The following is a 13,637-nucleotide window of genomic DNA, read 5'->3' as shown; positions in this document are numbered from 1 at the left end:
CCAGGGCCCAGTTGTTCGAAAGCCGATTAACGTTAATCCAATTCTGCTCGCTCGTTAAAACTGTTTTCAAACTGCAATGTAAAGCTATTGGTAAAAAAAAAGGTCAACGTCAAAACTGTGAAACAAAAATCTTTCTGAAAATCTTTATCGTGGTGTAATTAAACGCGAACCAAAGTTCTTGTTAATCCAGGATTAGCTTAATCGGGCTTTGAACAACTGGACACAGGTGAAAATTTCACTTACCCTGGTTGACGTTCTCCGAGTACTTACACCACATCTCTTAGAACTAAGCGTTATATGAATAAAATTTAAGTTGAAAATGTTATTAAAAGGAATACAAAAATAACGTTTATGTGAGCTTATCAAAATCATCCTCTGATAGTATTGCTCCGCCGATCGGTTAGCTCAGTTGGTAGAGTACCGGACTACCGTGCGGGAGGTCGTGGGTTCAAACTCCGGCCGGACCACCACTCAGGGTCTTTAAATAACTGAGGGGAAAGTGCTGCCTTTGTAATGACATCCGCAAATGGTTAAACTTTCTAGTCTTCTCGGATAAGGACGATAAACCGTAGGCCTCGTCTCACAAACCTTGTTTGTAAATAACTCTATGGGACGTTAAAGAACCCACTCACTGTTTGCAAAGAGTAGGGGACGTAGTTCCCGGTGTTGTGGTCTGGTCTTTGTGCGTATATTATCATGGTTGGGTGGGAATTTGCTCGGAGATATTAGCTGCATTAAGCTACTTTACAATCCGAGGGTAAATAAAGATTGATGATGATGATGATGATGATGATGATGATGATGATAGTAATGTTCATTGTGATCGAAAATGTTTGGTATTCTTTTAGTAACATTCTAACATAATTTTTTTTTCATCAGTTTTATTCGGCGACTATATGTTCAAGTCCAAGAATTCGAACTTAGCAAACAGGTTATATGGCCATGATGAAGTTTTCTGCTTAGTGACCTGGTCTTTGAGTGGAAGCGAGGCTGGACCTTGTAAACCTCAGTGCTTTTCATATGTGACTGCAAACTAGTTACGTAAGAACAACAAGATTTACACAGAAAAAGCAGTGAGGTTTGCATCAAAACAAGCTCAACTCCAGCCTCGCTTCCATTCTCAATGGCTAGGTCACTAAGCTCACAAGTTAATATAAAAATTTCTCGGCCGTTTTTGGTTTGATCCCGACTGGCGAATCCCGAAACAATGCTGGCTTGGGGGGACTAATTGTCTTAGCCCTAAGAGTTGAAAGTTTAGTCACTTTCTTCGCTCTCGTCCAAACCACCGTGCACTACATGTACATGTACATGTACATATTATTATAACACAGTGCGCGCGCTTCCCTATGTAATTCCTATTGGCGTCATCGTGGTATGATTTCTCAACATATATACGCACGGCCGTGCGTCCATAAAATGACGTGTGAAACTTGCAGACAAACTCGGGTTTCCGTCGCTTAGTTTTAGTTTGTACAAACTAATTCAAAGAAGCAAGTTTTCATTGACAATATCAGATGTAACTTTCTCGCCCAGACCATACCATTGTGGCGTGTTTGTAAACAGCTGATAAGAACCTTTGTTTTTCGCGCGGTACAGCGAATTGAGAGAATTTTGTACTCATTCACAAATAAAACCTGTTTTCCGCGTACTACTTGTCGATACTTTGTTTTTACTAAGTTACAAAAGAATTGGTTCATACTTTTAGCTGTGCGGGTATCGAGTTATGGATGCACTTGGGAAGTTTGGAGAGCACTCAAGAAGCTAGAGTTGCTCTCGGCTATGCCTCGAGCAAATCTTAGGCAGTTGTCAGCGGCAAAAGGGACAGTTTGTCAGGAGCTAATCCACGATTAAAAATTAATCGACGTTTTCATCTCGCTCGTTTAAATTGGTTTAAAAGGCCAATATCAAGCTAAAGGTTAAGAAAAGTCTAAGGAAAATCTGAGGGACAAAAATCTTTTGGGAGAATCTTTATTGATTTTTAATTAAACTCGCAACAAAGTTCACGTTAATCCGGGATTAGCTTAATCGGGCTTTGAACAACGAGACTCTGCATCTCGTGCCAAATATAAAGTTTCATCGTCAAAAAGTAACGACAAACAAATCTTCATTTTAGCTGCAGATAAGCCTAATCTCACAGCTGATCTGAACCACTTTACTTAAAAGAAAACAAGGCTTTAGCATGAGCGCCCGATGATGGCGCGGTCACAACAGACGGAATTAAGGTTAAACGCATGACTGGCAATGTCTTATTATCCAACTCTACGAAACGAGAACGAATCTAGTGCCGCGATATTCGCACAGTTGTGCAGTAAAAAGCGGTCGCGCTCATCAATTTTTCGGCGCGCGGGTCTTCTTTTTTTCTGTCACATAAAAGATTGAGTTTGATAAAAAAATATCTTATTAGCTGTTTTGGTATGTAGTATCAGTAGTTAGATCGCTGTATATTTTTACTTCTTGTTGACATTGTGCCTTGCCCCCCGGGCTTGTCAAAATACAGCAAAACGTTTAGCTTGTAAAAATATACAGCGAACAAACCACATCAATACAATATGCACAGTGTATCGGAGGCTTAACCACAACAATAGTGAATGACAATAAAACGGTTTTGGATTGTTTACATATATGATTAATGGTGGAGTTATTAGCTATTACTGGTGGAATTACGTATTGAAATTATGAATATTGCATTCACGAAATCAATAGAATATGTCTTTAGAATTGTTTGATAATTTGCCGCAGGCTATAGCAAAACGGGATCATCGTTTTGTTTTGTTTTTTTTTTTAATATATTTATATATAGTTTCCACAGTGTAATGATACATTGTCAAAGTCTGTTTAGTTCGAACTGTTTTTGAGCGTTGCTTCGATCTTTTTACTTTGGAGACAAGCCGAAACAAATCAAAAGAAACAACAATTTTTATACAAAGCGACCGCTGAGCCGAGCGAACAAAAGTGATAATTACATGCATGACTGTCATTCCCGTGATGTACAGCTTGACCTAATCGTGACAGAAAACTTGTTTGGAAAAGAACGTGCGTTAAAAAAACATCATCTGTGTGGGGTGGCACAGTAGTCGCTTTTCAATTCTTAAAGTCTGTGTGTGAAAGATATATCAACGTTTGCCAAGAAAGGATGATGAACGCTTCCAATGGTAAGTCACATCGAATCGATGAGTCAGTGACCTTCCGAATATATCTACGGTCTGATATTTCAGAATTTAAGCGATCATGTTTTAAATAAGTCTGACTTGCCAATTTTCGAGGAATAGAGTAGAATTTTTCAGGTAATTTGTCGAAATTCGCATCGTTTGAAACCTGAACTAGCCATCCTAACGGAAACGGCAACTTAAAATACAAAAACTTCTTGAACAGATATCGTTAGCTCATTGATCATACTGTACATTATGGAGATGATCACATCACAAACATACAGCGGTTGTAGGACCTAGCGATGGTAGAAATGAGAATATAACGAAAACTTTTATGTTCATTGAGCAACTGATTTCCAAGTCTTTTGGCTCACCTCTCAGTTTGAAGAGAAATTTAGAATAAAGAAAATATTTGAGGTGGTCAATTGACTGTGTTCGACTCAGCAATATCGATAGAAGGGTTACAATGGGTCACAGCTGTACGTGCTCACCGAGGGAGGTTTCTTAAATTTCGGTTTACCGGTAAATTCTAATTCCAGTTGCGGATGATAACTTAAGTTTTTAACGTTCAAGTGAAAGCTACTGAGCAGGGCTTTCCTGTGGTGCTGTGTAATACGTCTTGCAATGTGGTTCTTATTTGTGAACACCCAAAGTGTTGTCTTGGTACTCAAATGCTTTAATGAAAGTATTTCCTTTGCGTGTTCTTTGCTTCTTATTGTTTCGCAACGTAAAAATAGCATTTTTATGCAACCTGGCAGCTCTGCCGCTTCCTTGGTGAGTGAAATACAGGCGCTGTCAGTTGGTCGACATGAATTGAAGGGTGCGTGAAAATGGTCGATCTCAAAACGCCAAGAGTTAGGTTCAGTATTTTGATTATTCTCCTGATACTAAAAGATTCTGCATCTCCATAAAATCTTATGAAAAGCCTCTGTGTTTAATTTAAAAGATGAAAGACAGGGTTTAATCTGCGTTGATCTTGATAATTTTAAGTTGAAGCACGTGGCGAAAGTCACGCTATTTTCCGGGGGGGAGGGACTACAAGAAACCCTGGGTAGAGTGGTACCGCTAAGTCCTTCAAGACACGCAAGCGCCTTACGCCGAGACCAAGGGATCCCTTCTCGTGCACTCTAGACTGAGCACGAAATTAAATTTCATGCATTTTTAGACCTTCTCGGGATTTCCGGCGGAAGGAAGCCTCCTAAAGTATCTGTTTTTCTGAGACAGTCGCCAATCGCGTCCTCAGGCCCTTTGGTCAGCGATTAGTAGCCAGGAGAGACTCTGGGAAAATGGACAAAAAATTTCGACTGGCCGCCTCGTAACTATTCTGCGTTGTTTTACTGCAGAAATCCTGCGTTGTAAAGTTCTAGCACCCTAAAGATATTCTCTCCTGACGACCAAGCACTGGCTATAAGCTAAAGGGTTTAAAAATATCAGGTTACGAGATTGTACAGGCACGAGTTGTATTAATTGTTGCGTGATTAGTAAAACCTCACTAAAAAAATTGTTTTCTATGTCTGCCAAAAAGACGGCCACTGCTTACAGATTGTATTACACAGTAAACAAATTTCTGACTTTCTAAGTAGAACACTAGTCTAAAACATTCAAATTATGCAAATATTCACGCTGTTTAAAACAGCGTGCGGTGTGCACTGGTAACATTATTTTGGGATATTGTTTCCAAAAATTCGATGATAGGGCTGTTTACAGATTGTATTGCAAATTAAACAGACTTTAGAAAACTTTTTATCAGAAAAAAAAAATTAAAAATTGCCTCCTACAATGGTAGGAGGCAATGATATCATTATTATCGATTACGGATTAGATGAAGAAAAATAACAAGAGCAAATGCGATGAGAATAATGTATGTTTTTTTCAGCCAGTGACACAGGCAAACTCGGAAAAATGCGGGAAATCTGGGTGTTCCTATCAGGATTCAAACCTATGACCTTCCGATTACTAGTTCGGATGCTCTACCATTGAGCTACAGGAGACTCGTGGGAGCTAAGGCCATCAAACTAGGTTCATCAATAATACATCATTCTTATTCACTCACCATGTTCACCATGCGGTTCCCAGGCTGCAGCTACCACGTGTGTGCTGCGGAGCTGTGGCTAAAAGGGGTGTTTCACACCCGCCTCGGCATTAAAGGGTGCCTGATACACGGCCTTTTGGTCGTTCGGTGCCCGACGGCTATGCCATGCTGATGAGGCCTAACCAGGCCGAAACAGCTGTCCATGGCTGCCACTGCCCGGGTGATATGGCTGTGCGCATGCGTAAAGTACTGGCCAGGCCGTGGGTTGGTGTCCGAGTGTGTCACTTGCTTTAATTGTTTGTCTTTTCAAAATATACTATCACATTTATTCCAGGAAATACGATATTTCAAACTTGACTAAATGCACTGAACTGACTTTTTCTACAGAAAACTCGACGTCCTCATCCGGGCAGATTCTGTTAACCAATCCACAGAAAGCAGTTTTGGTGGTGTTATACTCCATAACAATAATCTTTTCACTCGCTGGAAATCTTCTTCTCATTTATATTGTTACAAGGAGACCTGAGGCAAGAAAACTAACAAGCTTTCTGTTTGTTAACATGGCTGCCGCTGACCTACTGGTGACTTTGATCGTCATGCCTGTTACCATAGCAATGCCTTACAACGGGGGGCGGTGGTTGACGGGTACTATGGGCCACATCACGTGCAAAGTTGTGTACTTCAGTTTCCATGTTACCATAGAAGCGTCCATCTTGAGTCTGACGCTTATGGCGGTGGATCGGTTTTTGGCAGTTGTCTTTCCTCTTCATCGATTTCCGTCATTTCGTCGACCAAAGGTCCTTACTTTTGTGATCTGGCTGAGCTCAATTATCGTTATGATCCCAGTTGCAGTTTTATGGAGGATTGAGGAAGGCAAGCCGGAGGGAATGTACTGCCAACCCGCCTTTAAAAAGATGTTTGGGGATTTCAACAAGGGCAAAACTGGATTTTACACGTATCTGTTCCTAATCAGCTACTTAGTTCCTCTGTTTGTGATATCAATTCTATACGGATTAGTTTCTTGCAAGCTGTGGCTCCAGACGTTCCCTGGAGAAGATTTAATATCAAAGGGTGTTGATAAAAAGCGTCATAAAGCAACAAAGAAGATTGTGCGCACGCTCGCCATAGTGACCGCTGCCTTTGCACTTTGCTGGCTCCCAGCACAGTCATATCACCTCATTTTTGCATTTAATGTTAATCTCCACTACACAACTCCCCAATACGTTATGTATGTTTGTCTGTGGTGTGGACACGCCAACAGTGCCGTTAATGCATGGCTTTACATGTTATTAACCAACAATTTTCGCAAGTCTCTTCGTTACGTAATGAGTAAAGGTAAATCGACCTTCTTTGAGAGGGAAACCTACGTGTGAAGCGAGGACAACCTAGACGAAGGAGCTTCGCTATATTCGTAGTTTACGCCGCCCCGTGATACGTGGTACCGAAAATGACGTCGTTCAGGAAGCTCAGTGTTCATATGTGTGAAGCGAGGAGAATAGCACCTTGGCAGGGGTCCATGAACTAGCCTCCTTCGCAGCCGTTCTGTGTACCCAATCAAAGAGGAGCAACGTCAATTTCAATTAATATACGTCCAACTTTTTCGCAGAAAAGGCATTTCCAAAAATAAATCTAATCGGGAAATGGTTGACTCAAGCAATTAAATACGATAGTGGCTCCGGATCCAGGCCAGAGGCTTCTGGCGTAAGGAGCTTCAGCTTTTTTTCTTTTTCCTTTTTTTTTTTTTTTTCACAGTTTTCATCCCGTGCCCTTTTGTTCACGCATATACGAGGTACCCACTCACACAGTGTTTTTTTTTGTGTGTGTCAGAACACCGCTGTCTCTGTCTGGTCTTGAAAATACATATAGCACTTTGCACCTGACAAGTTTTCTGGCACACCAATAAACCTGACTGTGAACAGTCAACCGGCCTAAAATTTAATTTATCCGGTAGAGTTTGTACACGAGCGGCTAAAACTGGGCTTACTGACCGAAAAAGTGTAGCGAATACGAATTCAAAATCAAAGCTTTTACGCGACAATAAACTCTACGATTTGTGGAGTATTCTGTAGGTTTTGCCAGACGGTCTTTTACGTACCGCCATGTTTAGGGACGAAGTTGGTCCGAAGTCTAGGCTTTGCTTTAGTGTTGTTTCCCTTAAAGAAACTTTGCCTAACATTGTCGCTCTTCATCCAGGTATGTAAGTCGGGTGCCTGGGGCATACTGGGTAACCCTGAGTCGGGGGAGAATAATTTAGTGTCAGTATAATGGACAAATAACGTATATAACAAGGTGGCATGTTGAAAGTCGCATAATGAAAATCTGAAATGAAATGAAATGCTGTCATTTTAAGCTTGTCCTTTGAAAACGATTAATATCCAGCGTTTGAAGTTTTATTGAAACATTTTAGCGAACCAGCCAACCGCCCAAAGCTATGATATTATAATTACACGATGAAAATTCTTGGAAATTTTTTCCGAGAATTTCATCGTGTAATTATCATCTATTCCAGTTTAATAGCATTGATATATTCAAGAGTTTAAGCTCAGCTGAAATGTAGTTTTGCCCTGCTGAAAAAAAAATCCAATCAGAGACTGATAAAGCTAGTATGGAAGATTGTATGATTGGAAATAAACGCTCATTGATTTCGACTCAGTAGCCAGCGTTATGGTCTGCCAAAGTCCTGGAGTGAGACCATTTTTCTACAAACACAGGCCTTGTATCAGTGCGTTTTTTGCTTTTCGGATAAGGTAGTCCTCAAATTGTAGTGTACCCTGAGTGCCTAAGTTTTGTACTAAAAATGATCATGTTAGAATCCTGGCCGGCTCTACCGGGTCTCCAGGGTCATTTGTCATCGGAGCGAACCACTCTTCTTACTAGAGGGCAACTGTACATTACTTCTCGAGTTTCCCGGCTCGAAATTAACAGGTTATATGACTTATTAGCTACCACTCTAATCGATAAACTGAAGGCAGACATGGCACTATGTGGAATTCGAGACGAAATAGCGAATAATAAGAATAACCAACCCGGGTTATCAATGTCAACAACACAACTTTTAAGAATTTACCTCTTACCTCGAGGATATATTATTATACCTTAACCTAAATTGCCATGCCATTTTAGTGTTCTAAAATTAAAAGCAATGCATTTAAGAAAATATAAACGAAGTAGAAACATTCCGTAAAATTAGGGGCATTAAAAACGAGAAAATACTCACTTGCCAGTCGATCGGAACAATCGAGCAGAGCGCAGAGAAGCGCGTTGCATTGTGGTGTCCACAAAATTAACCACATTGACTTTGATCTTTGGGCGACCACAGTTCTTTGCATTTTGCAAGAAAGCTGAATGAAGGGCCCTTTATGTATATCATTTGTGCCGATTAGAGTGCTGCCTAGCTCGGTCAGGCTCCGTCGCTGCGGCAGCAGTGAGGAAGCCCACACCACAATGCAAAGTGGTTTTCAGAAGGGTCCTCTTTCAGAAGGAGCCTCCCCGTATAGTCCATTATGGGACTCCCGCCCCCACCCCGCTCTTTAGAAGTGGAACTACATATTGAAATGATAAGTAATGCATTCTCGAAATTGATAGAATATTTTGCTTAAACTAGCGAGCGTCTTTGGTTTGATACTTTGCAGCAAGCTATCGTAACTGAACGGAATCGACCTCTTTTAGTGTTTTCAGATCATTTACCACAGTTCTTCAGTACACAGTTTAGTGATACGTTAGTGAAAAGGCTCTTTACAGTTAGAAACGTTTTCAAATACCTTGTTTATTTTATCTTTGTTTTGATCGTTTTAATTTGGTAAAAATGTTTAATATTAAAATCTGGACTACTGGCCTACTGGACTACTGGAACCTGGACTCTGGACGATGGACAATGGACAATGCCCATGAACTACCGTCACGCAACCAATGTTGTCACGCCATTTGGTCACGCAAATAAATGACATTAAAACTTTCCAAAAATTTTTCGTTTTCGAGAATTCCGGCATAATGTGAAATGCCGTGATCGCGGCGCAGCCGGCGTTAAATTTTGACGAGATTTGGTGCATTTTCAAATCGCTCGGGAAGGAAGACGGCTCAGCGTATTAAAACGATCTTTTGAAATTAAGTTAGGAATCCTTCTGAGAATACGGTCTTAGGAAAATATTGCTGGAGGATTCTTATTTACATGCAGTTTTCAAAGTCCGAAGAATCCTATTTTCAGTATTTTTGTTGACACTTGAAATTGTGGAAACTTTGCGGACAAAATTCTTTTCCTGGTACATCGAAATTTACAATGAAAGTTACAGTAACGCAAAGCTCTATTCTTGTGCTGCAACATATCAAAAATTGAGCTTGGGTAATTTAAAAGCCAGCCTTTGACGGAATAAAACAGATAGGGAATTTTTCACATATTTTTTCAACAAATTCCTGCGGTCACGCAAGGACAAGATGACATGTTTCAATAAATTATTGTTTGTATGTTATTTTTACCAGAGAATTATAAAATTCTTGTTCCAAAACTAAATCTAATGATCTTATAAGTTTTGAATTGTTTTATATACCTTAAATAAAATAAGTCTAACTTGGGAGTGAGATGTAACCCCAAATTTGAAAAGGTCAAAGTGTCATGTCACCTTTCTGCTCGTCCAGATCTCAACCAATTTTTTTTTCATTGTCACATGGTGCATCTAGAAGTACTTCTAGAACCAAGTATTTATGATATATCTTACTAAATAAGAACTTGTTTCAATAATAAAGCTAATTACAGGCGTCAAAATCACTTTTGGGTTTGTGAAGCTGTGCAAAGCAGGCACGTTTTCTAGATCACAGCCTATCAACAACATGCTGACTGTTGAACTCCTCGCATGTGAACACTTGAAAATGAGGAAATATTTCGAGGCAAAATCTTGCCCTGGTACATCGAAACTTACAACAACAGGTATGCTTGAGGTACGATCTGTTATTTTACTGCAACATGTAAGAAATCTAGTTTGGGTATAACATTTATAGTCAAGTGTTAACAAAATGGTCAGTCAGTGGTCAGTCACGCAGAGAATGACAAAGTTATCGCTACAATACAAAATGTAATACTCTAAACAGTTTTTCGTTGCTGAATATTCCTATACAAAAAATTATTCACAGTAAGAGTGAGTGATAACTAATGCCACAGCAAAATTCGTAAAGGCCGATTGCCGTGGCATATAACGCAACGTCAGAATGATCGACAAATTTCATTATTGTACTTCACGCAACTAGTACGTTTTTCACTAAACAGAAGGGTGACAATCTGCTCAGTTCTTAAATGAATCTGTACGAAACAGCGACATTTTCTACCTCACAGTCGATAGCTAGGGTTAATGAAATGTTTACGTTTTTACAACTACAGTGTAGTATCCGAGTTGTATTCGATACCGCTGATATGAGATAAAATTCCATTTTGCCCGGCGCTTTGGCATATTTTCGAGTAGACGATAGATCACCTACACGTGGTATTGCTCACTGAAGACGAAACTTCCATCAAACAAACGTTGCGGTATTTTCATCTTTTTCGCACTGAGGAGTTCAACTAGCCCGTGTAGTCTGTTTGTCTGTCTGCCTGTCAATAAACGACCTTTATCATAGCTAATTAAACAGCATTTTCTGAGTCTTTTTGAGTATTTTCTACCATAGTAAAGAAAATAACATTGATTTAAAGCTGGTTACAACGCATTCAACTTGTTAATAGATATATAAGTTTGCTGAACTGAAATAATCCCTAGATCCCAGGCGCTTGCTTTTTCCAACCGGCCCTCAAACAATCTTGAGTGAATATGACATTTTAAAAAAAGAGGACAATGAATGTAGTTAATACGGGGAGAAGAGGAAGCGGGGAAACTATTGTTTTATCTAAGAGGAGGGTACCATGTGGTATAGAGACACAATACTCTGGTCTTAGAAGGAAAGGTGACTGATAAAACTTAAAAAAAAAAAAAGAGAGAGAAAATAATATTCAAAATCCGCTATGGTCTCAGCAATCATTCTATCGCTGTGGCTACTTTAATTTGAACGAATTTTGAATCTCCTTCAGTACACACATACCCTTGCACGGAAAAGGTATTGAACAATAATCCGAAGTATTTCCGCACTACAGATGTCATTTAATAGTAACTGCAGGTTTCTCATGCTCACAAAAAAAGCAAAGCAACATGCCGTACCTCTAAGGCCTTTATTCGATTCACCAATGATGATGATGATGATGATGATGATGACGATGACGATGATGATGATAACGATAATGGTGATGGTGATGATGATGATGATAATGATGATGATGATTTAGGGCTTATTCAGGCATATATGAGTTTCGCGAGCGCGAAGACGAGCAACGCTTGCGGAATGCTAGTCACGCAGATTTCTCCCTCTCGGCCCCTTCCGACTAAACTAGACGTCTTAACTAGATGCGTACGGTCTTCGTTGGCGGTAGCCTCCCACGCAGTCGTTTTGAGGGGACTCGGGGAGGAGTTAATACGAGTCCCCTAAAAACGACTGCGTGGGAGGCTACCGCCAACGAAGACCGTAGACATCTCGACGGCGCGGGCCGGATGGTCTGATTGTTATTCGACTCATCCTTTCAGAATATCAAATTCCATCAATGTAAAGACTGTTGTTCTTGGGTCATCGTAGGTTGATCAGAAATATCACCACTGTTTGTATTCCATCAATGAAAACTCAGTAAACTTAACTTCATATGTTCAATCAACAACATCAGATGATCGATAACTTTACTAACATGCGCGCGCGAGGATTCATTACATTTCACTGACAGTTTTGTCGTCAGCAAACACCTTCCTGGCGTTGGGACCTGGATGACTGGAGATATCTTTTTGGCATTCACCCAAGGAAACGCAGGTTGCTGTAATAGTACGAACTTTGACCGCAACCGGACTCGTCGTCTATCAAGGACGAAAATGAGCACGGAGCCATAAATGCAACCGAAAATATATAAAAACTGCAAAATATGACATCGCGGAAGAAGAAATACAGTTTCTAGTATCGAGCAAACCACTCCAAACCAAGAACGCACATTGCTTTTTATAACCATTTTGCGTCATTGTTTATAAATAGCAAGTTTAAAATAGCTATGTGCACAGTGATGGCCATAATATGCAAACAACCTTGGTTATTTTCTGGTGCTCTTCTATCCGGATCGGACTGAGAAGGGTGGACTATTGCTCGCATTAATGGGGATGGTTCATTAAATGCCTATTTTGCAGGCATTGGAACGGTAAGTGCTCATTCAAATATATTATAGCCGCAGTGTAGCCGTTAAAAATAATATTATGGCCAGCCTTGCACTAAAGTGAAAGCATGATTTTCTTTACCGGCTCTGATATCTCAGTTCTGTTTATGATATATAGTCTAGGACCTGCAAATTAAAAACACAGATACCTTGTTCTTCAGCTTTTAGAATTCTCGTCTGCCTGTCACGACATTTTATTGACAGTGAGGATGAGATGCATCTTTGACAAACCTAGGATTTATAAAAACTGCGACTTTTGCGCAACTTTTCTGAACCAAAGCCGTTTTTCACGCAAGTCGATTAGTAATTTAATGAAACATTATCGCCTGTTGGGGGTTTCAGATACATTTTGATATGAAATATTTACTGATTTCGTTTCGTATCCTTCGCATTGTTGACGCTGGCGTACCGAGGAAAGCGTGACATAACACCTGAACGTTTCATTTTTTTGTTTGCGATCGGTGATCACCTACTAGGAATGAAATTATTTTTTATAGGGATAAACCCATCAACACATGAGATTTTGTCTCCGAATAACAACTTAGTTTTATTCCACCAGAACTGAAACATAAACAATAAATTTATTTTAAACTTATTTTAAAACTTGTCCTTGCGTGACCACTGCCATTTTTGAAAAAAAAAAAAAAATCAAAATTCCCTATGTGTTTACTTCCGTCAACACTTGGATTTTAAATTACCCAAGCTGGATTTTTTATATATTGCAGTACATGAATAGAGCTTTCCTAAAGTATAATACTTGCTTCAAATTTCGATGTACCAGGACACGATATTTGTCCGCAAAGTTTCCACAATTTCAAGTGTCAACAAAAATGCTGAAAATAGGATTCTTCGGACTTTGAAAACTGCATGTAAATAAGAATCCTCCAGCAATATTTTCCTAAGACCGTATTCTCAGAAGGATGCCTAACTTAATTTCAAAAGATCGTTTTAATACGCTGAGCCGTCTTCCTTCCCGAGCGATTTGAAAATGCACCAAATCTCGTCAAAATTTAACGCCAGCTGCGCCGCGATCACGGCATTTCACATTACATGCCGAAATTCTCGAAAACGAAAAATTTTTGGAAAGTTTTAATGTCATTTTCGTAAATAGTTCTCTAAAGAGATTCTTCTGACAAAATATGAGGAAATCCGAAATTTCAGTTTTGACCGCGAGTTCTCGATATTCTTAGGCAGC

At 39.8% G+C, this 13,637-nt stretch overlaps 1 protein-coding gene across 1 annotated transcript; it reads left to right on the top strand.

Annotated features, from left to right (window-relative positions):
- Positions 1-2,871: 2,871 nt before the first annotated feature.
- Positions 2,872-7,799, top strand: LOC146478827 (G-protein coupled receptor 83-like). The gene is made up of 2 exons (XM_085111564.1): positions 2,872-3,152; positions 5,569-7,799. Exons 1-2 carry the CDS (start codon positions 3,134-3,136, stop codon positions 6,552-6,554), a joined length of 1,005 nt encoding a protein of 334 aa, XP_084967690.1. The 5' UTR covers positions 2,872-3,133; the 3' UTR covers positions 6,555-7,799.
- The last annotated feature ends 5,838 nt before the right edge of the window (positions 7,800-13,637 follow it).

Source organism: Pavona decussata, unplaced genomic scaffold, assembly GCF_977016875.1.
Source record: "Pavona decussata unplaced genomic scaffold, jaPavDecu1.1 SCAFFOLD_62, whole genome shotgun sequence".
Taxonomy (NCBI): Eukaryota; Metazoa; Cnidaria; class Anthozoa; order Scleractinia; family Agariciidae; genus Pavona; species Pavona decussata.
This window is presented reverse-complemented; position numbering and strand designations above follow the sequence as displayed.